Source organism: Thunnus thynnus, chromosome 22 (assembly GCF_963924715.1).
Source record: "Thunnus thynnus chromosome 22, fThuThy2.1, whole genome shotgun sequence".
Taxonomy (NCBI): Eukaryota; Metazoa; Chordata; class Actinopteri; order Scombriformes; family Scombridae; genus Thunnus; species Thunnus thynnus.
In genome coordinates, this window is record NC_089538.1 from 11,747,982 (window position 1) to 11,774,851 (window position 26,870).

At 38.5% G+C, this 26,870-nt stretch overlaps 1 protein-coding gene across 6 annotated transcripts in view; it reads left to right on the forward strand.

Annotated features, from left to right (window-relative positions):
• The window catches only part of LOC137175098 (phospholipid-transporting ATPase ABCA1-like), a 186,556-nt gene that overhangs the window by 69,622 nt on the left and 90,064 nt on the right, over positions 1-26,870 (forward strand). For all 6 annotated transcript variants that reach the window (XR_010925572.1, XM_067580790.1, XM_067580789.1 and 3 more), the window contains 9 exons: positions 12,069-12,291; positions 13,052-13,273; positions 16,005-16,209; positions 16,933-17,049; positions 17,731-17,902; positions 18,995-19,126; positions 19,855-19,994; positions 20,751-20,888; positions 25,386-25,600. Coding sequence is in view for 5 of the 6 variants with exons in the window: in XM_067580790.1 (XP_067436891.1) it covers positions 12,069-12,291; positions 13,052-13,273; positions 16,005-16,209; positions 16,933-17,049; positions 17,731-17,902; positions 18,995-19,126; positions 19,855-19,994; positions 20,751-20,888; positions 25,386-25,600 (1,564 nt within the window). In the remaining variant the exon portion in view is untranslated. The remainder of the gene's footprint in view (positions 1-12,068; positions 12,292-13,051; positions 13,274-16,004; positions 16,210-16,932; positions 17,050-17,730; positions 17,903-18,994; positions 19,127-19,854; positions 19,995-20,750; positions 20,889-25,385; positions 25,601-26,870) is intronic.

The window sequence follows — 26,870 nt, forward strand, 5'->3', positions numbered from 1 at the left end:
GCAAAGATTGATAGCAGCGCTCCATCTGTGTTGTGTATGTATCCACAGGCTTCTATCATGTTTCATCATGTATCGTTCACCTAGGGACAGAAATGATGTGGTATCACTCTGAATCTTCCACAGCCAAGATTTCCTCAGAGTCTGGGAAATTACTCCCATCCACACAACATTATGATCTCCGTTAATAAAGTAAAAACCCAGTGATGCCATCAAGAGAGAAGATAATTACCAGGGAGATTTAAGTCCAACAAGACAATACACCCCTTTCAGTAGACACACAAAATATTCACATCCAGTGGGAAAACACAGTTCCAGAGATTAGGGATCTAATTTTAAAATATGTGCTTTGGATAGCACAGAATATACAGTGAAGAAAGGGGGGTGTTTGGATTTAAAGAGACTGAAACAAAAAGGCTTTATATTGAACATGCATCTGGGCTGCTAATATCAACAAGCATGCTGTTGCTGAAATACATGTTTTGAATAATAATAATATCCTATATCATGTGATTGTTTTGGACACATATGAAACAAGAAACCATGAGAGCTATAAAAACATATTCAGAGTAATAGCTTTATTGATTTGGTTTTCATCATCTGGGGTTTGTATATTTTTTCTCAATTAAGTGCTGATTTCCTCCGGATTTATATTCACATTGTGGTTTCAAGATTAAGTGCAGCTCCACAGCTTTTCGTTTTATTTAGTAGTTGCTTTAGTAAACCTGGTTTTAAAAAAAACATAGTCTTATCTGCTTTAATTGGCTAAGTGGGTGCAGTTGGTTTGGCATGCCACGCAATAGGATAGTCTCAGATGTACTAATTGGAGGGCTGTTGAACTAAATCCTGAGCCCAGTGGAGATATTCATCAAAGAGGAATGTTAGCATTTTGTATCTACTAAAACCATCCTCTCTATGCATTAGAAGAGGAACTACTATAGATGGATGATGACTGACATCCCTGCAATTTCCTTTTTTTTGTAAATGTGTGCATTTACTTACCGTACCTGTTTTTCCTGGTAGACTAACAACCAGAAAAATAGCACTGCATCCCTCCTTATGCAAGGAATGCACAGCACAATCAGAAGTGGCACGCTCCCTCACATTCAGCACGCCACCTCTGGAAGCGATTTTCAAATTAAAAAAAGCACCAATTTGTTTGCGCCGTCATTTTACAACTCATTGCTATGATAATGACCTGAAATTACACAGTCCTGGTACAGCTTATTTGCTAAAAATCGGCCCCATTGCCTCAAGTTTCATCTTCCTAAAACAAAGGATTAATAATTACAGAAGATAAATGGGAGCCATAAAGCAATGCAATACCCTCAGTCCCTCCACCATTTACTCTTTCGCCTGTGTAGCCATTTGGGCCTTTCTATAAATTATTAACACTTGAAAACTGCTATTTCATTCATAAATAATTGAGAGTGAAATCACACAAAGGAAGATGCACTAAAACACACAGAGGCGTGATGGAGGAAGAACGTTGGCGGTAATTATTTTCATCCTGAACTGTGTAGTTTCTTCAGCCAAAGGGAAGGACAGAACATTGTGCATTCAGATGAACATGTTTGTGGTCTGCTGTAACTATTTCTCGGTTTAGAGAAAAGGTCTAATCTGACTTTAAAATGTAATTTTGAAAACTAGATAGATACTTTCAGATGCAATTTTAAATATTTAAAAATGTTTTCCACCTTATTTATATTAAATAAATAATATGCATGTATATAAAATCAAAGGATAAACAATATTGTCAGCCACATAGAAACTGTCTGTGGTTGTAGTAGCAGTATTATGCACACATACAGTATATTTTGAGGTTTTAGCGAAATACAAAAAGTTTGGAAGTTGTGGAAAATTGCATATGAACTGCAGCCCTACAATTCATTTTTACCATGTCTTTAGGTGTGTTATATCATGTACACTTTACACAACAGAAAATATTTTGACAGAAGGTTATGAAAAGGATGCTAACTGCACTATTAGTTTCAGTGAGAAGGCCTTATCATCATTCTTTTTTTTTTTATCCTTTTTCCATTCCTTTCCATCTCACAAAAACAATATTTATACTCCCCTGATATGCACTGACCCCAACACTCGTAACATCAGACCTTTTCTCTGAAATAATTTCCTTTTCCCGCTCCTCATATCCTCCTCCTCAGTTTTTGGCTGTAACACACACAGAGACCTATCAGCAATCTGGGCCACTTCTACCTCAGCTGACCCTGTTGGCATTCTGAACTTGAGATAACCAAACTGTATTAGCTCCCGCTGTCTTCATATTCACATTGTGCACAGCGCCTGAGATGACGGTGTGGGATAAATCTCGACCCCTGCGGGGCCTGATAGCACATAAACTGGTCCTTTATCAGCGGCCCCTGCGCCATCTCACGCTCTGGAATCAGAGGCATCTCTTGTTTGAATCCCGAGGCTGTGCTCCCCCATCAATAGGTCTTTCACATTCACATGGGCTTGATGTGAGATCTAAGGCTGCTTTCACCAATATATAACAGAGGCCTGTAGTGGACATGAGTACAATGATGTCAGATGCATATGCTGTTGTCCCATCTATAGTAGCTAATTAACCTGATTAATATTCTACATCGATTTAGCACTGAGAGTGAGTGAGCTTGTTTAGCATATTTGGGACATCTGAAGCTCATAATAACTAAAAAAAATCAGCTGTTTTGTTTCATGTAGTGCTTGAAAGTCAAAAGTGACATGTTGTATTAATTTGATCAGAAAGCACATGACTCCCCACTTATTTAAAGACCCTTTTGTAGCCACATCCAAAAAGGGCTTTTGACATAATTCACACTTTTTTAAAATTTTGTCAGCCAGCTTACATAACAGAACAGTGGGGAGCAAAAGACACATACAGAATCAGCTCTATATTGATATATTCTATTAAGACTCCAGTGGCTACTCAGATGATACTGTATTCTTTCCAAATGGAGAAATGAGTGTGTAGTAAATCAACATGTTGATTAGTGCTGGAGCTGAGGGTGCAGTAAGAGCTGTGCATTAATGTGCTCATTTGTTTGGTCCTATTTGACACTTTTCAAGACCTGACATTTTGTAGCATCAGATGGAGGCCCGAGGTTAGATGCTGCAGTATTCATACTGTCCAGGCACATTAAGTTCTGGTGCATTTGTAATATATATATGTACATATATGTATATGAATATGTATGTTTGTGTGCAAGCGGAAGAGCTTTTCAGAACCAATGGATAAAGATGTTCAGAGATTTAATTGCCTGGTTTACATCCTCAAACATTACTGAGGCTGATACAGCTGTTGCGTTAAACTAAAAACAGTATGCAAGCTTTGGAGACTCTTCACGCCTTTTTTAAAAATGTATGTTGTTTTTATATTTGTATAGAACGTGACAGAAAGTGTACGCACCAGAGGATTTGATGGCTAAAGCATCAGCAACATCAGCCACAAACGATACATGGATTATTTTCAACATTTTAACATAACCTTACCTGCACAGTAGTTTGTATGAAAAACTTGAAAACCTTCAGATCACATTCACTTCGTTCTCGCCGTCTTGCATTCTGTCTAAGTACGAACTAAAAAAAGCAAGATTCTGTTCCTTTCTTTAATCTCTTATATTAAAAGCATTTATCCAGCAGCACCTGGTTAAATTAAATTTGAGGTTTCAAAAAGGTTTGTTGACAGTCTTCCAGAAAGAACAGCATGTTCATTCAACAAAAAAGAAGAAACAAAAAAAGAAACCAAAAAAAAAGCACTGTGCTAAACATGGACACATTGTGTCTCAGATGCAAAGCAAGCTCACATTCTTTAGCACGTCAGGTGTTCTGCCAGAGTTGTGTGTCATTGTGAAAAGAAAGATACAAGTGAAGGTGCAGTAATAATGTAAGAGATACAGAACATTTTTTACCACTTCTAAAAGATTATTTCATGCCCAATTGAAAAATTGGCTCGGGATTGTCTGTAAAATGCCATAAATCATATGTATTAGGTCCTATAAAATAGCAGATGTACAACTTCTGGAATGACTTTTAACAAGATACATTTAATGACCATATTGTTAACTAGTAGTAGAAAGCACAGATAAAGCCTGTGCTCTCAAGTAAATTAATTGTCAATCTTTAATGAAAAACCACAGCCCACCCTTAACAGTTTGTGAATAAAGCTTAGCTATGAGAATGTGCAGCACATCGGGACATTTCAAATCCCATTTGTTTTCACGTAAGACATAACCGACCAACAGTGGAGGCTGGTCCATAGAGGCAGAGGAGGTTGATCCTCCTCTATTTTTCGAGAGGCAAAAGGGAGATCAAAATATAAAAAAGAATATTTGGTTGAAATAAACCATTACAAATCTCAGTATTATTTATAAAGTATTTTTTCTCTCCTCTTTGGAAAAAATCCATTACTGAAATTCTGTTTAAAATGCTTCAACAGCAACACCTGCAGGGCAGGAGGAGGAAGGGCAGTGTGTGAAGTGGGGGGGGTGGGGCGCAATTGGTGGAGGTGGAGTGGGGGACAGAGGAGGACGGGTGCCTGCTGTCCTCCTCAGGGCGGGATCTCTTACATTGGACTTACATTGTCTCAATGTCTTGTATTCAGCACTGATCTGAACCTGTATCACATTATAAGCTTTGTGCTACTTTATATATTTCTGTATACTAAGAAAATATATAGGGAACACGTGTAAATCATGTTATATGTTGTCTGTTTTTGATGAGAACATAAATTTGTTGTCACATTAGAACAGTACTATAAATTTGAATTTCACTTTGTTGGTAAAATGACACATTTGATCCACTCCATGGCTAAAATGAGCTCTTCTTTGTTTAGAGACAATATGCTAAATGTCTTTAAAGAAGCAGCCTTTTCACCTCTCAAGCAAATTGTTTTATTGGCATATAAAATTGCCCCCCACCCCTCCGATTTCATCAGGTGGGACAATGATATAGTTTGATGCAGTTTGTTGTAAGATTCCATGTTGGTTTTCCTCCTGTCCTCCCCAATTTTTTGAGTCACCAGCCGCCACTGCTGACCAATATAATGTAAAAGGTACAAAGACATAAAGTAAGACAACCTGCTTACCTGCTTTCACCTCTCACAGGTCTTGACCCCATTTTCATGTCAACTCTGTGAACATACTGTGCTTCCACAGAGAGACAGACGTCTGAACATGCCCTTAGGGACTACAGATAACTGGAGGCCATCATCAGCTTGATGTTAAATAATACATTTAAATATTTTTTAGAATAGGTTAGTAATTATTGATTAAATAAAATAATTTCAGTTTGTTCATTCAAACTAAGGTTTTCCCAAGTCTCAATGTTTTAATATCCATTTTAATTATTAATATTTATAGAATAATTCACAAAGTGTTCAGCAAGGACTAATGAAAGCACTGTATCACTCACAAAATATAATAAATTCACATAAATCTTTTGAATTGTATAAAAATATTTTAACTCCAGCTGTTTCTCAAAACTTTCTCTCACCATTTGCTGCAATCATTATAGTTCATTTTGTAGATGTGATCTTGCTGTTGGATAAAAATGATAAGAAATGAAAGAGAAATGAATGCAACCACATGTGCATTTCTACTTTAGCAATAATTTGTACCAGCAATGAGATAATCCACATTGAATAATGAAGCCTGTTCCCTAAAATGAATTGCTCATTTCCAGCCAGCCAAGTAACGGTATACGGTATATTTGCTCAAAATAAGACAGGAAGCTGTTTTTAAAGCATAATACGCCAACCTCTGGGGAGCCTGTGCTCTACTATCTCTCGATTTATTGAGAAATCAGTCCTCCAGCTTCCCTAAATTTAGGTCAGGCTGCCAATGTAAGTGGAGCCCTGTAACACAGACCCGCCTGGAGTTCTATTACTTAAGCACCTTTGATCGATCAGCGAATGTATAATTCAAGAGCATCTGGTTGCAAGGTTGTCAGTGTCAGACACTGTGTGCATGACTGATCTCTCCCCCTCCAGTGCTAGAAGTCACAGAAGGAGTTAACTCACACAGGCTGTCAGCTGTTACAGAGATGTTAGGGTAGAGTCAGGAACAGATAATGCCAGAATTAGTATTCAACCTGATGCAGTTGCTACTTGAGGCTGCTCATACCTCCCTAGAAAAGACGGTAATGTGTCGAGTAGCGTTATTTGTTGAATCCTATTGATTTGGTGGCCAAGTTTGAATTTCCAGATTCAAAGAAGCAATAGTTATTTATGTAATCTTGTAAGGGATTTTGGTTTTAGTTAAACCTTTTAGAAAACTCTGTGTCAACCAATCCTTTCTTGTGGCTTTCAAGGCCTTCTTTGAAAGTGATCCACCCAACGAGGGCAGGGGAAGTGTCCTCGAAAACAAGTCCGTGTATCTCTCATTCGAGTTCTCATATAACCAAACTTCCTCTGAGTCTCAGTTGAACTAACATAATCTCCTTGTTGTGTTTGTGAGCTCATCCAACACTTTCATCTTCAGTTGATTTATTGACAAAACTGTCTATAATCATCAATATTTCGCTTAGACTGAATCAAAAAACTAATATCCGTGTATAAATGTTGTTTTGCCTGGTGCCTGTGAACTAAAATGAAAGCTGTGGCAGTAAGATAATAGAGAGGGGACAAGTAAATACTTTTTTAAAAGACAATAATAGCCAAGTAATTTACAGCTCTCTGAAAATAAATGAAAATAAGAGAAAAAACAAATTACTAATTCAAAATCAGCCTCTGAAAAAAAAAAAAAACACACTTATCTTGGGCTAACTAGCAATTAAGGAAAGTAGACGTTTGAGTGAGCCGTTCTCACTTGGCAGGAATTCAAAAGGGGCTTTTAAAAATAACTTGAATCCAGAATGTTACAGGACAAATTAATTTCATGCAAATGTACTGGAAGTGTATTTTGATGAGTTGTTTATGTTAAATTGCTTGAAAGAAAAGCATCGTTCTGACAATTAATGCATATTCTTGCACATCTGTGCTGAGCAGTGCTTTGCTTGCATTATGTCCTCTCAGTGTGTATGCAACGCAAGCATAAGTGATCTGTGAAATCTATACTTTGTCAAAATCTATTTGATATCGCTCCTTCACTGTCTAATAAAGCAAAGGAAGCACTTTGTTATATAAGCGGAGGAGAGGATATTGACATGGCATTTTGGTGGCATTATGAAGCCAGTTTAATATCGTCTTATTGTGTTGTAACATCAAATCATACATCATCCCTGGCATGAGCTGCGGCAGTAAATGGCCGGATTGAGCTGATGTCCCAAGTTTATGAAGGTTAGCTCAGTGTAAAAATGAAAACGCCTAAGTGGCATTGGGTCCATGAATACAACTGTTTTGATGATAACATTTTCAGTATCTGCAAAATAGTTTCAGTTTCCTTTTTCTTTACAGATGCAAATGCAAGTTAAGATTGCAAGAATGTAAAAAACAAAACAAAACACAATTCTCTTTTTAGTTGGATATCATTACAACTGCACATAATGATTATTTGTTATTACTGATTAATCTTCATGACTCAATTGTATCGTTTGTTTCATAAAAATGTTAGAAAATAGTGAAAAACACCCATCAAATCCTTCCAAAGCCTATAGTGATGTCAGCAAATTGCCTTTTCTTTATGATTAAAAGTCCAACACCCAAAGACATTACTTATTACAAGTTTACTATCACATAAGACATAAGAAAAGTGGAAAATCCTCACACTGGATGTTTGACATTTCTACTTAAAAATGACTTTTATGATCAATCGTTATCAAAACAGTGACAGAATAATCTTCTGTTGATTGACTGTTGACTGTGTTGTAAATTGTATTTTTTTCTTGTCATTTGAAGAAGGGTGGTACGCTTCCACAATCATTTTTTATTCACTGCTGCAGTGCAACATTGTAATCACTCATAGATCTTAATCAGGCGCAGTTCATTTCAAAGCTAGAATTTCTGAAAATATGAGTGTCCAAAGTTCTGTACACATGGAGAGTAAACAGAATATTAAAAACTCACTACCCAACAGGCAGTGTCCATATCAAAGGCTTTTTGTCAATTTACACTCCCTTTGTCAATGTACAATTCTGACCTTTTTTGATTGCTTTCCTCTACAACCAGTTTCATCCAGAGTATTGGAGGCATCCTCCCCATGTTCCTGGTACTAGCCTTCATGTACACTGTGTGCATGACCATCAAAGGCCTGGTGCTCGAGAAGGAACTGCGGCTCAAGGAAGTGCTGCGTGCCGTTGGCATTCAAAACGGTGCCCTTTGGTCTTCAAGGTTCACAGAGAACATTGTTCTGCTCACAGTTCCCTGTTTGCTCATGAGTGTCATGCTTAAGGTCAGTAGAAAAGAAGCATGTAAAATATCAAAACAGAAAGCATATGATATGAATTATATGCATGTTTGCAAATGTTGAATGTTTCCATCCAATTATTTATTATAATCATAGAAAATTGACATCATTCCACATATGCAGATGTTTAAAAAGTCAACTTTTTGGCAAAATTGTCATATTTTTTTCATCTGTGCTTGTATTTATTTTGGAGATGGCTGTGTCTTGAATCATTTTCATGTAAGAGATAATTCTAGCCATCAAATAACAGAAAAATACCCCAAAAAGCACATATAACAAAGAACACAGTAAAACCCATCAAATGCAGCAGGACCATATTCATCCAACCATATAATCGGATGCCCTAATTCGGGTCATTCAGGTCAGATAATTTTCCATGCTTTGTGTTTTGGTATTCTTGCTCTTGTTAATCATAACCAATTAATGAGCACAGAATCAAATCATTATCCTTGATTCTTCAAATCAGCTTTCTCGGGCTAATTAATTGAGCATGCAACTAAAACTGCAATTTAGTCAAATTAAAATCATGCCAGTAGTATTTGCCCTTTATTTCCTGTAATTGCATCACCTCTTCTTCTGTTCTTCATATGTAAAGAAGGCTTCTGTTACGCAATTTGAGCAATGAACGTTTGGTACTGTGTATTTCCGTGATTGCAAGGAAAATTAATCATCTTTGGCCAGTGGAACACTATGCACTATTTCACAATACGTCAAATCTAATTTGCAGGGTAATAACCATAAGTGGGAGGAGTAGTGGTATACAAGGAGACCTCAAATCTAGAGAGGGGTCCTAGTGTCCACCTTTTGCCACCCTGTTTATATGTTTTAATACACATTGTTCGGATCGGAAGGAAGAAGTGTGACACATTAACTACTGACATGGAACAAATAAGATTAATAGTGAGCTTTGGAACAAGGCAATACTGCAGTTTAATAATTTTACTACATTTAGATTTACTGTATCTAATATTTCACCAGACGCCGAAGGCATGCATGATGTACGAAGGTCGGAACAGTAGAAAAGAGCAATACCTACAGTGAGACAACCAAATCCTATCTCTGCATCATCACGCTTATGATGTACAGTGCTCTGCGAGTAAAATCATCTCATGGGTCTAACATCATCTATCACCCGAACTGGTGTTATTCCCAGAAAAGATGCTGAAGAAAATGTACATACTGTGCATTGTGGTGGTTATGTAGGGTTTGTATATTGTCATTTTTCTTGCCAACCAAATGTCTTTGTACTGACATCGTAGTTTACACAGTGAGAGTATTTTATTTTGTTGTTTTTATATTGATTGCACTGGTGAATCAATGATTTGGTGGAATATTATGGCCTTGCTTATCTGTCAGGGTGATGCTCTGCTTACGGATCGATTAGAAAAGTGCAGTTATCACAAAAAGGAGACTCTCTCCGTGCCTATGGTGACATACGATGGAGCAACATTATTATTGGTCTCCGTTACATAGAGCACATCCTTCAACGGCTCCTTGTTTTGAAGGCACTGTTAATGAAATAAAAAAGGATGGTTGTTTTAGATCACCCTAATCAATTTTTGCAGTTTAATTGGAAAATGCTGCCGGTAAATAAAAACTGATATTTGAACAGCTGGGTGAAATGTAATTTCCCATCAGCCTAATGTGTTTGCAAGCCATCAACAATTTGTAAACATTAATAACAATAAATTGAGTTAGTTGAGTGCCTTGGAGGAGCAACTGCAAGCATGATGTGTATTCAGATCACAGGCCCATTCTAAATGATAATTTCACAGCCATTTTCAGCATATTAATAATAATAGCAAATCAAATGGTAATTATTATACGGCTGTATCCGGATTAGGTGTGACAACAACCAGTTTTGTCATCTGCACCTGAGTCCTCTGTCATTTTATACTTGTTTTCTCTTCCATTATGGAGGAGGTTATGCATTTATTACATGGCAGCCAGAGAGGTGTATACATATATACACTGTTCCTACGCTTGGCTCCAGTCTCCAACCAGCTGAGTCAAAGTGATTGTTTGACAAGGCTGTCTTTATGAAAAGGAACGCTGATCACTGATGATCAATACATATTTCCTCACCCAAACAGTACGCCCTTCTTTTGACGAAATGCTTTGTCAAGTTCGTCATTAAAACTTGATTAATTTGACCGGAACAACAACACTGTAAGCAAAGAATGCAAATGATAGAAACCACCTTCACAGTTGAAAGACAGCTTTTGACATCTCATCAATCACCAAGGACTAAAAAATAAATAAATCGAGACATTGTTGTTTATATAGCACCACAAGTGGGCAGTGGTGGAAGGTAACTAAGTACGTTTACTCAAGAATGGTACTTAAGTACTATTTTGCAATTCTTTGCTCGTTCTACCCCAGTACATTGCAAATGCAAATATTGTACCTTATATTCCACTTCATTTATTTCCACTTCAAACAACTACAGCATTATGATGCCATAATGCCTAAAAAAGTTATCAATGCACATTGTGCCTAAAGTGTATTATGTAACACTGTGTATAAAGCTTTGACAGGGGGCATTTTGCTTGCATGATACTTTTGATACATATTTTGCTAACAGTACTTCTATGGTCTTATTTAAGTGAAGTTTTACTTGCAATTAAGTATTTTTACGGTGTGGTATTTTTACTTAACTTATTTTTTACATGTCATTTTGTATTGTACTTTGACCAACATATGGGGTATTTATCCTCTGCAGTCAGAGTGTTTATCTGTTGATGCATGGCACATAAAGCATTGTGGTATATCTGCCATGTCTGGCATAAAAGCACTGTCACTGCTGTCCAGTCAGAGTGTTTTTAAAGAGTTGGTTCATAAGGAGTCGGCGCACAAAACCCACTGCAATTGAAATGCTTAGCTATCACAGTGTGATAAGATCGCAGCCAGGTGTAAATGCAGTCTGTACAGTATGACCACAGTCTTAAAACCGCTATAATCAATATTTTTACAACAATGGATAGTTCAAATTAGCATGTGTATGAGAAAGGGGTTGCTCGTAGTGATGAACCCACAGAGAATTATCACTGGACTCTGCAGTTCCCCTCAGCTCTATGAAGCACTTTAGCATCTTTCAGCCCATTGTTTTGTTTTTACAGCCTGCAACTTCACACTGATTGTTTTGGTTCACTTTCACCACTCTCATCAGTGTTGTTTCCGGCAGTCGGCAGTTGTTCTCAGCAAAAAAAAAAAAAGCTTTAATAAACCCTATGTGCACTCCCTGCACAGCACCAACCAGCAGACAGACAAAGTTAGGGACTAGATGGTAAATATAGTGAAGCCCTTAGCAGCCAGGTATTTTCTTCAGGAGTAATAGAAACAAAAAAAGATAAAAGGAAAGTAAATACTGGACTTGACAGATGGCCAGACACATGACTCCAAATGAATGCTTACTTTGCTTAACATTTTCTCTATGTATAAACAAGCCACTATTTGCCGAAACCATATCAACTTACAAAGAGATATGATATGTCAGTTTTGTGATTACAGCTTGTTTCTGCTGCCCAAACGTGTTCAATCTCTTAATGCATTTAAGACAAAAAGATCTGCTCAACAAGTTAAAAGGTCACACAAATCTGCCTCTCTTTGCTACTTCAAGCAAGCTTGGAAAAAAGCCATAATTGCCAAAAGCCCCTTTTTTTATTATATATTGATACCAGGTGTAAATGGGGTCATTGTCTAGTTTGGTTTGACTCCTCCATCCCTCAGGTTCCTCCGGTCTCTGGCACAATCCCTTCCCTTGTACATGACTTTAGCCTGGATCTACTCCGTGGCCATGATCGTTAAGGGTATCGTTGCGGAGAAAGAAGCGAGGCTCAAGGAGACCGTGAGGATCATGGGCCTGAGAAGTGCCATCTATTGGCTGAGCTGGGCAGTGTCCAGTGTGCTGCCGCTGGCCATCAGCGCTCTCTTCCTTACACTTATACTCAAGGTGATTTCAAAAATAATTTATCAATGATTCAAGGAGGACCCAGCACTACTTTTAGAGGGTTTTTTTTTTCGCCATCAAGCCTCACAGACTAATGAGACCTTTCTTCAAAATAATACAGATGTTAATCAAAAGTGAAACCTAAGCATTAAAACAAGATAATTTTACTTGACGTTAACTCTCAAGTACATCGTTGTACTTGAGAGTTCATTTAGTCTGTGCAAATTTAAGAGTTTCTATAATGAACATTCATGCAACTTTATGTAACAGTGTCCGCTATAAGGTTTTTTTAATCATAATTGCGTCCATTAGAATAGCACCATTATCCTAGCAGTCGAAGTGCCTTTTTTTAAAAATTAGGCACAGAGAAGGCATCGGCATCATGGTGTAATGTGGGAGAATAGATGGATTCATGAGTAGCTCTCTAAAATTAGAGAGGGGTCCTCCTTCAAACTGGCAGAGCAAAAGAGTGACATATTTAATGACGTTACATAATATTACGTAATATGATGTGTGTAACGTAGTATGCTGTGTAAAAGGTGTATCATAAATGTTGTTACGCCAGATGTTTTAACCCTTGTAGACCCCTTTTACTCTGCCATGTGTGTTGTAAAAATCAGCTATGATAATCAGTTTTTTTGCATGTCCCTGTTTCCAAGATAATCTCTTCTAACAAGCCTGGCAGAACCTTTTCTGCTTTTTTGACATTAAATCGGCTGTTCTCTATATTTCCTCTGTGTTTCATTTGTTTCTTTTGACACAGTACGGCAAAGTCCTGCAATATAGCGACCCCTCAGTCATCTTCGTCTTCCTGCTGGTGTTCTGCCTGGTCACCATCACTCAGTGCTTCTTCATTAGCGTCTTCTTCTCTAAGGCCAATTTAGCGGCCGCATGCGGTGGCCTCATCTACTTTGTCCTCTACCTGCCGCACATCCTTTGCTACGCCTGGAGGGACGTCATGGGTTTCGGGGCCAAGGTTGCCGTGGTAAGTCCGTCTTTAGCTCTGACATGGTTTTTTTAATATCTTTCCCTGCTGTTATCTTACATGAAGGCTGACTACATTGTGAGTTTTCGCCACACTGGTGATCACAGTCATTTGTTATCCATTTCCTGTTCCTTTTAAATCCAAACAGGCACAAGTCATATTTTATTGGCACTGCTTAGTATGAAAGGAAATAAATTTAGTCCCAGTGCCAATGATATATCTAAGAGATTTGTTCTTATCGTCTGCAAAATTCTCCTGATAATGAAGTGTGAAGTGTCTGTCTCCAGACGAAATGAGGTTTCAGTTAAATTTAAATCACAACACATTAGCATATAAGAATTGTTTTATGCATTTACTGTGACTATGCATTGTATTGTTTTCATTTTTCTTGACATTTTTGGCACAAACCTGAAGAATTTTGTTTAAAACAGGACATACTCAAGTGACAGAAGCATGAAACATTTACATAAAAGAAGAGACTAGGCAGACACACTGAGGAAATCGGGGATTTTCTCCTATCCTCTGAGGGATAAAGATAAATAGTACACCATTGCTCAACTTTCAGCGTAGCCTTTCTGCGTGACCTTTATGGCAGCGCCGATATCATTTGTCCTCCAGCCGTCCTTTCGGCAGACAAAGACACACAAAATCTTGAATCTTCATTGTCGTGCGTGCGAGTGCTTCCTTCCCAGAATTTCAATCAGGCCATTTTTTCTTGTTTGTCAATTTCGACACTGCGGTATCAGGTGTGGGTGGCCAAGGTAACAGCCTCATGTTTCTTATTTATCAAATTGAAAAAGTGGCAGTCAATAATATCTTACATTGGCGTCTGACATTCACTCACTTCTGCCAGCAAGCAGCGCCAACATACTGGCTCAAATTGGCTTTGAGTAGGTTGTTTTTTTTTTTTTCTTTAGGAAACTTTCACAGCCTGCATGCAGGTTACGCTGGCATTTTACATATAAAGCACTGCAAACCTTTAATCTCTACATAAAGTGCCATTGCTAGGTTTTCCCCTGGCACTGAGATTTTTCTTCCCTGCTCCAACTAGATGGATAACCCTCTCGCCCAATTAGCATGAGCGATGTTCCCCTGACCAAACCACTATCCAGTTCATCCTTACACTTTATCAGAGATGGGTGCGTGCGCAGACCTTTTCCTTTCTCTCCCAGCTCAGATGAAACTACATTGTGCCAAGACATACAAATTCTCCCCCCACATTGTCCTTGATAATGAATTCTTTAATCAGAACCAAATTTCAAAAGATCACCTAAATTTATATGAACTGCAGCTGTATGCCAAAGGAGAGATACAGGCAGTGTGTCAGAGGGCCAGAATGAGACACATTCCCAATCCAGCTGCCTATCTACTGCACTGTACTTTATCTATTTTTCTCCCTTTTTATAACATCCGATTTCTACTGAGTTAGAAATAAGAGAGCCCAGGGTTCTTTTATGTCATGGAAATACTAGACATAGTTTAAATTAATCTCTCAGCCCTGGAAAAGAAGCATTACAAAAATGAAAAATTCTTACAAAATAATTCAACTTATCAGGTTTTCTTTTTCCTGAAATGAAATAATTGCAGCATCTGGCAGCTGATTTACACATACGACTTCTACTGGGATTTTGTTCGCACTTTTCTGCAGTAATGTGACTCATCTGACATTTTCACATATGCTGTTGGTCTCGTTTTTGTTTTTCAAAATCAGATTCCTTCTGAGAGACATATAAAAACTTAGAGAAACTTGGGAGAACTGGCTATTACAGTTTGTAAAGAAAAATTCTTCAGATTTGTCTCGGTTGTGATCCTTTCCGTCGTTCCTTCTTGAAAATGCCCCAGAAAATGACCTGCAGGAAAGTGAAAGTGCAGGAACCCTGATTACTCCTCCTTATAACAATGCTCTTTGTCTGCAGCCAACTGAATGGTGGCTGTTGACATGTGTTCAATAGAGAGGGCTTGTTTTGTCTGCCTCCCAACTCATGCCCTTTCCTCAAATCCAAAGGAGTGGCTCCTGTCGTTTTGTCAGCCTTTCATACAGAGGTCAAGCATGGGTGCCCACTAGCCCTGTTGTCACCCCTCATCTGCTGACTGACTGCTGATTGCTTGGCGGTAGATGGGCAGTTGAGGACAACACAGGAAGTTGCCAGGAGTGTTTGTAGCCAGGCTAGATAGAGGCTAGTCACTGCAGAGATTTTTCAGACTCTCTATATAATAATGTAACACAGAGTAGATGGCATCTATGATGGTTTGTCTCTGAAGCTCCAGCAAATGCTTTTGCCGGAGTTAAAATGCTGTGAGCAAATGAGGCGTGATAAAACAGCTGGCAGGCAACATGGCAATGCAGAATGATAGGCCATGGCAGATAATGTCTCATGGGCAAAGCATCATTCGCAATTTCCTACTGTAGGAAAGATCCAACAAATCTTCTTTTGCAGGACATGCAATTACAATTATATATTTGTTCTCTGTCTAAATTTTAGTCCTTAGAAATGTTCACAAAGGCAACACACAGCAAACGAGCTCAAGGTTGTGTAGATGTTGTTTCTCTGTCTGTTGCAATAGTTTATCCACCAATTATAGGTTTGACCTTGGGCACCGACATCATAGATCTCACATTTAAGCCAACAGCTGACTTAATCAAAGGTGACTGCAAAGCCAGAAGTTTAATAAAATATGACTTTGTAGATTTTAACCGTGGATGTTTTATTTGCACACCTTTCATTCCCAGAGTTTATTGTCATGTGTGGCTTTTGGCTACGGCTGTGAGAACTTTTCCAAGTACGAGGAGCAAGGCATCGGTATCCAGTGGTCCAACATTGGCAAGAGTCCAGAGGAAGGGGAGCGCTACACCTTCATTGTGTCCATCATCATGATGCTGTTTGATGCTGTGATATACTGGGTGCTCACCTGGTACATTGAAAATGTCTTTCCAGGTATTCTGTTTTGAAATATCTTTGAATTATCTTGATGACTATTTAGATGGATTACCATGAAATTTTGCACAGACATACATAGTCTTAAGAGGTTAAATCATAATTTTTTTATGATCCCCCGACTTTTCATCTAGAGGCATCATCAGATCTAAATTTAAATTAGTCCAAGACTTTTGTTAGTGACCAAATATGTGCAAAATTCACGACATTCCCATCAGTGTCAGCTGTACTTTGTGTTAAGTGCTAATTAGCAAATATTAAAATGATAAACTAAAGTGGAGACTATGGTAAACATGCATGTTAACATATTTGATGTGAGCATGGTGATGTTAGCATTTAGCTTAAAGCACCGCTGTGCCTATGTACATCCTCACAGAGCTACTAGTGTGGCTGGAGACTCGTAGCCATGCACACTAATACCTACAGTACTAAATTTAAGTTGTCTGAAGGTATTTACTTATGTGTTTTTACTTACGCCTTACCTAAAAAAAGATGTGTGTGCCATTTTGCTCTTCTTGCATGAGACCCAAAGTGTAACTTAAATCAATAGCCAGTGCAGCTGTCCTAACAGGATAGTCTTAATGTGTTTCTCATCGACTCTAATTAAAAGAAGACAGGATTTGTGCCAGGCTGTCTAGAGGAAACATACACTGTAAAGTACCATATTCCCTCAAGCCAAGCCGTTATTAAAATGTGAATGATGTTCTCCACGCTTGATCCCAGGCCAATACGGAATCCCTAAGCCGTGGTACTTCCCTTTCACTGCTTCTTATTGGTGTGGGACCGCCTCAGTGACTGACGTTGACCCCGGTTTGCTGACGGACTCCGGTGCACATAACGGTAAAATAGCATGTCATTTTGAATTCTCACCTATGGTGTGAAACACATCCAGTTTTTATGTATTCTCAACATCACGGCCATGTACTAGAGGTGAACGTATTTCTAATAAGATGTGTAAGTTAATTGGGATGGGTCGCAAACAAACATTAGCACCTTACTTGTTACAAAAGGTGATAATAGAGCTTGGCGCTTTGAGGGGAAAAAAACGGGTGAGTTTCAAGTCAGAAACTTGCTAAAAAAACAATTTCCAATTAATATTCAGGGTTGTGAGGTTGGTTATTTTTGTCCTCTAGTGCACAACAGTGTTTTTAAAAAAGTCTCTCTAAAGGCCCAATCAGTATTTTTGGCCATATGAATTTGACGAATATTCACACACATAATTGAAGGGAAGTCAGTATTCTGTGTGTTGTCAAACATCAAAATGTAAAAAAAAGACTGTTTTACTCTGGTATGTACAAATATTACTGATATAACCAAACTTTTTTTGTTAACTTGGATTAGTCCTGAGTCAATGGCAAGAGCTGATTTTGTGCTTTAATGCTGGTAGAAGGACCACTTTTTTGTGTACTTATGGATTATAGGTTGTATCTTTAAAGGACAATTATCTGCGATGGATTACATTTTTTTACCTGCCGTTGTTCTTGTTTCTCTGTGTCTTTATGTATGCATGTGTTTCTCAAGAGTATTTGGAGAAACCGCCACCCAATATGAAAGCCGGGGTCTCAATCCGCAATCTTGTCAAGATCTACAAGACTGGCAAGAAACTTGCCGTGGACGGACTGAGTGTGGACTTCTACGAGAATCAGATCACATCTTTCCTCGGCCACAACGGAGCCGGAAAAACAACCACAATGCAAGTTGTATTATCTTTTTCCGCCACGCGTCGCCACTTGGCTGAATGTTCATGTAATTTCACAGGATGCAACTAATCTAACTTGTACACAATGCTGACTGAACTGTATCTACATTAATTCGGTGGTCACTGCTTTCAAAGAGTGACATTTTTTTGAGAGGACATTTATCACACAGAGTCAGCTGTTGTGTTGACAGTGGGAGCTATCTAATTGCTGTTAAAAAAAAAAAAAAATAGTGGAAAGGTTGGACGGGTTAGGATGACAGGAAATAAATGAAACCCACTGGCCCAGAAAGAATGAGAGAGAGAGAGAGAGAGAAAGAGAGAGAGAGCAAGTGATGCAAGACTAAGGGCTGAAGGGAAGACATCCGCTCTGAGCAACTGTAACGAAACATAACAGAGCAATAAGAGAAAGGACAGAGGAAGGACTCTGTCACACACTAAAGCTCTGTTCGGATGCATGTCCACGGCAAAATATATATCCAGCTGTGAGATTCAGTGTTACTGTGTTACAAGCTTTAAAAAAAACACCTTGTAGCCTTTTTGGGGATATGCAGACCCAAACCTTTAAATATAACACTTAATGGTGGTAAACTGTTTATTTAGTCAAAAATTGTTTCTTTTCACAAGTTTGTGGTCTTTTGTTTGGCATGTGGTATTTTTCTGCCCATGCTAGTAGGTAATTCATAAATAATTCATGACCTGAGGCTGACTATGAGTTAATGGAGATGATGTGGACCATCATTGCTCCAAATCCTATGATGCAGCAGAAGTGTACTGGTTCCATTTTTCAGCATTTGTCATGGAAAAAATGTTTCCCTACTTTGTGAAATTGAAATCAAAACATGTTGATGAAATAGAGCATAATGTCTTAAGTGACAAATATGTTTAAGTGGAAGGGGGAATAAATCTAATTCGACGTTATTTTCAACCAGCTGCTTCTAAGTTACGAGAACTTTCCTCTTTAGCAGTTCTATAATTCTACTGATTATTTTTCATGAGGTAAAAAAATCCACAAACAGAATAAATCTGAGGTATATTATCCTGACGTTAATTGAGTCAGTGTTTCTTTTATTCCGTTTGTCTCCTCAGGTCAATTCTGACAGGACTGTTCCCCCCCACATCAGGAACTGCCCTCATCAATGGATTTGACATCCACACTGACATGGACAGCATCCGGAAGTACTTGGGAATGTGCCCGCAGCACAATGTCTTATTCAATGAGTGAGTGAATTTAACAGATAATCATCCATCCATGTTCACAACTGGCCATTGGCAAAATCGTGTTTTGCCTTTGGTGTATTTAAAAAATTAAAGAGAAGAAGAAGAAGAAAAAAAATAAATAAATAAAGCTCATTACACACCAATTTAATCATATGCAGAATGAGGGCTGAGTTCCTGGCTTATGTTTCACATCAGCACATCATTATCCCTTTCCAGTTTTCTGTAAAACAAAAAAAAAAATTAACTTTGTTCACTCCATCCACTAAATTGCTCCTAATAGCATCAGTCCCAACTATTATTCAGTGTTTTATTTCACCTTTAGAGTCCCCTCTATTTCTCTCTCTCCACAAACTGATTACCTGCAACTCGACACAAGTCCTACATCATAATTATGTCTGAGCACCTGCAAATTACTTTCATTAATATTAATCCCAGACAGTCAAAGCATCTACATTAAGTAGGGTTAAAATATTCATGCAAACATAGAGGTAGATATTACAACATATTATATTCCCACCTGTGAAGCAGTGAAGGCATTTCGTTCGAATTGAAGACTTTTCTTTGCTTTTATTCAATAAGTTCAATTAGAATACAGCTGGATCATCTTGCAAAACGCATTAATGTGTCACTGCTTTTGATGAAGCGGCTTGTTATGCCCTCTTTGGTCACTCGTGCCCCCTCACATGTCAATCAAATGGGCGTTATTGATATTATTCTCACATTTCCAGGCTGACAGTGGAGGAGCACATATACTTCTACGCCAGGCTGAAAGGATGCAGCCGCGATGAGGTGAAAATTGAGATGGACCAGATGATTAAGGATGTCGGTTTACCACATAAGCGCAAGGATCTTGCTAAGAACCTGTCAGGTATGTTGACATCTTTGGGATCTACATATCTCAGCATGTCTGGTTGAAATCATGCAGATATGTAAATTTTCGTTTTTGATGTGTATACGTTTGTGCATTCATCCCCCCCCCCCCCCGAGAAGGAATATCATCTGTAGATTATCCTCTCTATTCAGGATAAAGCAGCCCTGTTGCACCGTTCCTCCGCCAGCGCACATGCATGGTGGCTGCCTACATGTACACATGCGCTTTACCTGAGTGTCACAGGTTGTAATTCATTGTCTGGGGGGCATGAACAAGTCCTGCTTGATAAATTGTCCCCAGTCACGGATTGCTTGTGAGCAAAATCACTGAAATATGACTTTCAAGGTTGATCTATGCTGACATTTCCACTACATTAGCACTACATTGGATGCATTTTGAAGAGCTCGCTATGAGAGCGGAGACTGGAATAACCGTAGTAAAGGTGTATCTTTTTCCCCCGCCATAAATCATTTTACACCGTGCAAAAGACAATAAAACATGAGGTACATCTCCACACATTTGTTCCGTAATCACCTCCTTGTATCGTGTCAAAATTAAACATCTAAAACCTAATGTTGACAGATGTTTGTGGAGGATTTTTCACTGATTGCAGACAGAATGTCCACTACCCAGGACAAGATGAATATCCATATTATCTCCGCTGCAATTTGTAGATGTCTTTGTCATGCATGTCCAAGACATCCTGATGCGACAGATGATACCGAGGCTGAAGTAGGTCATTCTCTCTTTCAGGTGGGATGCAGAGGAAGCTGTCTGTGGCTATAGCATTTGCCGGCGGATCAAAAATCGTCATCTTAGATGAACCTACAGCAGGAGTGGACCCCTACGCCCGCAGGGGTATCTGGGAACTGCTGTTAAAGTACAAACAAGGTATGGGATCAGTGGTAAGAACCAAGGCTCTGCAACAGTAAAGGCTTTGAAGTCCCCTATGTTTGTAGAATTGACGGGAATGCACAGAGTGCGTGTTTGATCTGTTTTGAACCGAAAAACTTTCCAAAACTGATTCAAGCAAGGTAACTTTTTTAAACTGAAAAGGTTCAAATGTTTCCAATATGAGAGCTGTCAAGGAAATGAACCAGTAGCCTGCAGAAGTTTCTTTTTTTTTTTTTTTTTTTTTTAGCCATGCTCTCTGTGACACTCTATAGTGGGTGGAGAGAAATTGTAATTTGTACTGGAACAGATTGAAATGCAAGTGAAGACAAGTGAATCCAAGAAGCTTTAATTGACATTGCCATTTAACAGAGTCCCTAATTGTCTGCCATACGAGTCAGCTCGTCACTCTCTGGCCTTATATACTTTGTGGTTGCCAGTGGCTATAAGCAGGACATGGGCATTATAGTAACATATTCTCTCAACAGATGTCTAAATGTTTAATGTGAATTGAGTGACATTCCGCCCTCACTGTGTCATTAGCTTCTCTCTCTCTAATCAAGTCCTTTCACTCCAATTGGGAGCCGGAGATAACTCTGTTATAATGAGAACACCCACGTTCTCGCTAGTTGAATGAGTCATGTTTTGTGCCTCTCCAGTCTTATTTGCACCACAGTGTTACTAAGGTTTGTCATTAAGCAAAAAAAAAAAAAAAAAAAAGAAGAAGAAGAAAAAAAAAAAGGCTACAGGCAGTTTATTTGTATGAAAAAGCTGACGGCTGAAATTGGACTTAATATTGTGGTTCTTCATAGCTAATTAAGTGTGCAGGTTTTTCACACAGACGGGTTGACCAGATTGCCCTAAGTGGGTGTTGTTTTGATTAAATTAAGTAGGGGCTTATTTGGTTGGTGGCAATTCAAACTCTGTCTTAAAACTCTTCACAGTGTGAAGAAATGTTGATGTGCAGTACATGCATTAACAGGGGAAATTAAACCCGCAGTGTAAACTTGAGATCTGTGTACTTGATCTATCCTGTAATGAGGAGAGAATGTTCATCAGAATGGTAATATGGTGGCATATTGGTATTTGATTATTCCCCAGATCTTTGCATGAAAGGTGGCTTTTACCATCTCTCTTGTCATGTATCATTAGAATATTACTGCAGAAGGTGACGATTTAAAGTAAAAAAGCAAATACTGAATTTTTAATTATTATACAGTACTGGAAGTGTTAAATTACACTCATTAAATTGCCTTTAACCTTGTGTATCTTTTGTTGCTGCGTCATTTTATGTCACCTGATTTATTCATTGAAACTGATAACCAGTTTACAAGCCTTTTTCTTGGTTCTCCATTATTGTATCCTCACCTTAAACATATTTTACACAGATGTATGACTTACTGAATCTCTCATTTTAACAGCTTGTATCAGCAGCCATGCAATCGCCAGAGGTAAAAACACTAACATCCCTCAAATTGGTTATAAGGATTTAATTAGTAGTCATGCAGTAGAATAACATAAAGCTGCTAGCTCAAAAATGCTATAAACAGTCTGTTATTGCAGTATAGTTTAGCACTGAGCTACTGTGATCACCAACTCTAAAATCCCACCTCGAATATACACTGAAAGCTGTGTTTATCAGTGAGATTAGATTCTGTCACATGTAGGCACGAGATTCAGTTTGTGAGAAACAAAAGGGGGGAAATAAAATGTGTGGAAAAAAAGTTCATATTTTTAGAACACTCAAAGTTAACTTTGTTTCATTTCTATGTCTTGTTTTACACCTCTGAAATACATGAAACATAAATTAACTCCGATATCATTTTTAATAAGAAAGGAAAGTTATTTAAAGAATGACATTCATAGCATGTCACAAAATTGTTTGCAGTTAATTGATTTCATTATTTAACTGAAGTAATTAGACTGAGTTGAATGCATCAAAAAGATAAATATCTTACAGGTCTTTCTTCCCAGATTTACCTTAAAAACATACTTGCTGACAAAATTCAAGTTGTATGTTTCGTAGCAACTCAATTTCTTTTAGACTCTGATTGCATTTGCATGCATTTTTAGAGTTTCTCTGGCATTTGTGCAAAATTGAAGTACCATACATAATTCATTTTCCTCAGTAATACAAATTGATGTAGGATTGAAGCCAATGCTGCAGTAAAAATGGCAAAAAAAAATGTATCAGCCTTTTTTTTTTTTTCTTGTATATAATCTTAAGTCGTTGCTACTTTTCAGGATGCAGAGAACAGCCATTCGGAAGATTATGGGGTAAAGATGCTAACGTGTTAAAGATCACATCCCTTTAATAACACATATTGCGGAGGGTGTATGGGAAGACAGTAGAATGTAAACATTCAACCATAGTGTTTGGAGCATCATAAAAAATGTCTGAGCTGCTGGAGTTTGACGATAAAAAGATCACCTTCAAATGTGATTCAAAACAAATTGCAGAAATATTACAGTGAACAGAACCTGGTACTGAACATGCAGCCGCAATATACCCGTATTTCTACCACAGACCAGAAATGGCATCAGGGTAATTTTAAAATGTATTGATCTGAATTGATTGCCACTAACACCAGTTAATACAGCTTTGTCCAATAATTCATCTTACTGCCAATGTACATAATATCTGTCTAGCCTTACCCAACCACTATGAAATCCATTTCCATCAACTTGATTTAGAGGGAAGGAAGCTAAATAAAAGAAACCAGATTTCCAGCCTCGCTTTGCTGTACGCAGTGCGAGTGCTACCAATTTACCTGAACATACCCAACTCTATTTGATATATCACTTTGTGCTGTAATGCACCACAACACACTATAAATCAGAGTACCTTTGTGGGCCATCTGCAGTCCAAACACATTCATTTTGCTCCCAACTCACGGATGATGCAGTACATTTTGATTATTTTTTTTTCCCCTTGTAAACCACAACAAATCCTCGGGAAAATCATCCGAGTTTGAGCGTCCCATACAGAATGAGCTGGCTCAGTGAAACTAAACCTCAAGCAATCTCCTCAACCCGCCCCCTTCATAAACACAGCTTTTTTTCTCCCATATGTTAAATTGACTGGGTTGTGGGCATTCATTCAACTTAGGCATTTTGCTGGAGTTTGTATATATAGGGATCCAGACTTGCTTGGCATAGCATAAGGCAGCAATACTTAACTGAGAAGGGATGGATTTAGCAGCTCAGCTGGTGGCGAGGCACAAAAAAAAAAGGTGGGAGGCGGCGGTGGGAAATGGGAGGAGGGAAGACGTAGCAGAAATAGCACGTAAAATGGCTGCATTTGGCTACAGTTGATGACCCCTGAGAGTGTCCTTGTCCCTGGGATAATGCGACCTGCGAGGATACAAATTCAACTAGCTCTGTGCAAAAAAAAAAAAAGCCGCCATGCTCAGCAGAGCAACTGCAAAAAACACTGACAAATTCAGTGAAGAATGGGTGAAAACTCCATCCAGTCAGCTATCTACTAAGTGTGCATAACCTTGCCGTGTTTTGAGATTAATATGCTTGATAGGGCACGCCTACCATCTCTATAGGAAGATATGACTATATTTTCAAAATGAATTGAATAATTGCCAATTTATTGACTGTTTTGGCCCTACTAACCGTAAATAAAAAAGTTGTTAGACTGCTAAAGAGGTTTCTTTCTTTGTCACTTGATAATAAAGGTATCGGGTTAAATGTTTTCTGCTTTAAAACATGACTAGATCAAAAGTTACCCAGTGCTCTGTGATATTGCTTTCATGCAGACTGCAGTGACATGATCATGCTGTGACTTCATTACAGTTCTAGTTGTTTTTTTTTTTTTCTCTTCCCTGATTTCTGGGCTATGTGATAATTAATGTGTTATCTGATACAGCATGAGATGAAAGGATTAGAACACCTGTGAATAACCTTGCAATGCATGCTGTAGTTGTCATTGCAATTGTGCTCAGTTTGATGCCTCTCGAATCAAAGGACTCGCAGCGCAAAAGGGAGAGCTGAAATAAAATGTGGTCTCATAGAAACATTGGAAAGTAGGCTTAGGGTGGCCTTTATCATTATTTTGATTTTGTCCCAGATTTACGCCTACGCACTCTTCTGCAGTTTGCTTTTTTTTTTGCCATGAGGATAAGCAGGAGAAGAAAACACAGCGGAATTGGCAATAAGGAAATAAGTGACTACCATGCAGAGACAGATTGTGATATTGGCTTGATTTGAACAGTTTTGATCTGCTGCATCTTTTCTTGTCGGGCTTCTTTTTCATAACGGCACTTGTCAAAACAAACAAGGTCCAAAGAGAAAAATGCTTCAGAAGTGCTATTCATTTCTTTATTTCCTGTCTACGCCTTAACTTTTTTCCTACTTGCAATCCACTGTTTTTATTCACTCTCCACTTCTGACACACAGTACAAGCGTACACCTCAAACACTGTGCGCACACTCATGGTTTGTCCGCTCTGGTCACATTGATAGAATCTCTCTTTCTGTCTCTCTTCAGGTCGCACCATCATTTTGTCTACACACCACATGGATGAGGCAGACATCTTAGGTGATCGCATTGCCATCATCTCCCACGGCAAAATGCGTTGCTGCGGCTCCTCGCTCTTCCTCAAGAAGTGTTTTGGCAGCGGCTATTACCTCACTCTGGTCAGAGATGGGAATGAAAAGATGACATCGCAGCGTAATGGTGTCATACACAGTCAGGCTAAAAAGGTATGAACAGATAGCATATGTATTTTCTGGTTACTGATTAGCTTTTGAACCTTAATTAAGGAATACTTAAATCTGAACTAATCAAATGTTTATATTAATGAGTCAAATGACTGAAAGAATGTAATGTGAAAAGGCTTTCATTGTGATGAACCCATTAAGGATTTATCATCTTTCAGCTTTATTGTTTTTGTTTTCTGGCCCAGACTTTACTGTTTTGGTTCACTCACACTGCTCTCATCATCACCCCCCTTTCAGGCACAGCAGGCAGCTGTTTGAAGTGAAAGCGCTTTGATAAACCCACTGTATGCTACCTGCCCAGCACCAGACAGACAAATTTAGCGACAAGCTGGCGGACATAGTGGACCATTTAGCAGATAAATATAACCAGTTATTTCCCTTAGTAGTTGCTGGAGACCAAAACACAATCGAAAGATGAGTGAATATTGGACTTTTAAATATGCCAGGTGGAAAGAAACACAAGTTTTATTGCAGATTAATGTTGCTTTAAGCATATATGCTCTTTTTAGCTGTGCGACTTGATACCCCAAGTAACACTAGAGCTGTTTGAGGTAGGTTCAAAATGACCAAGTAGATGGCTCCAACTGAATAAGGTGCATTTTTGAAAGGTCCTCATTCAGCATCAAGGACACATTACTTGACTTTGCTAATAAAAGGCTCTCCATTCACATACTGGTAATCCTACCATACGTGTCCATCATATACGTGTCCTAACGCATCCTTTGGTATTTTCCATATTCGCCATTCTTCACATTTCTCTTCAAATCCAGGTCTTTTAACAACTGCTTCCAGAGACTGTACCTCACTCTTGTAACAGTAAGGCCATATTGGAAAGACATATTCTTTACCACTGATGTTGCCTTCCTTACTGTAGCAAGGCAGAGCCACATTTCCTCCTCGGTGCAGACCTCTTCTGTGGTTGTTTGTAGAATGGGATATAACCATATGTCTTGCACACCTTTCTACCATCCCATCTGAGCTCAGAGGTTTCAGTTAGCATCTGTACTGTCATACAAACCACATATTGTAAGAAATTGTCACGGATGATGCCTGTCCATTTCCTCAAAGAGAATAAAGTCTTTCAGATATTTCTTGTGAAGGCAGTGAGGGACTCGGCACAGAGAACATTTCCAATTGAAAGTTGCTTGCCATGACAAAATCATCATGGCCAGAAGTTTCATCAGTAAGTCTTTTTCTGAGGACTGATCACTTCCATGTCCCTCTCCATCTTGCATTTTAGGATAGGCTTCAC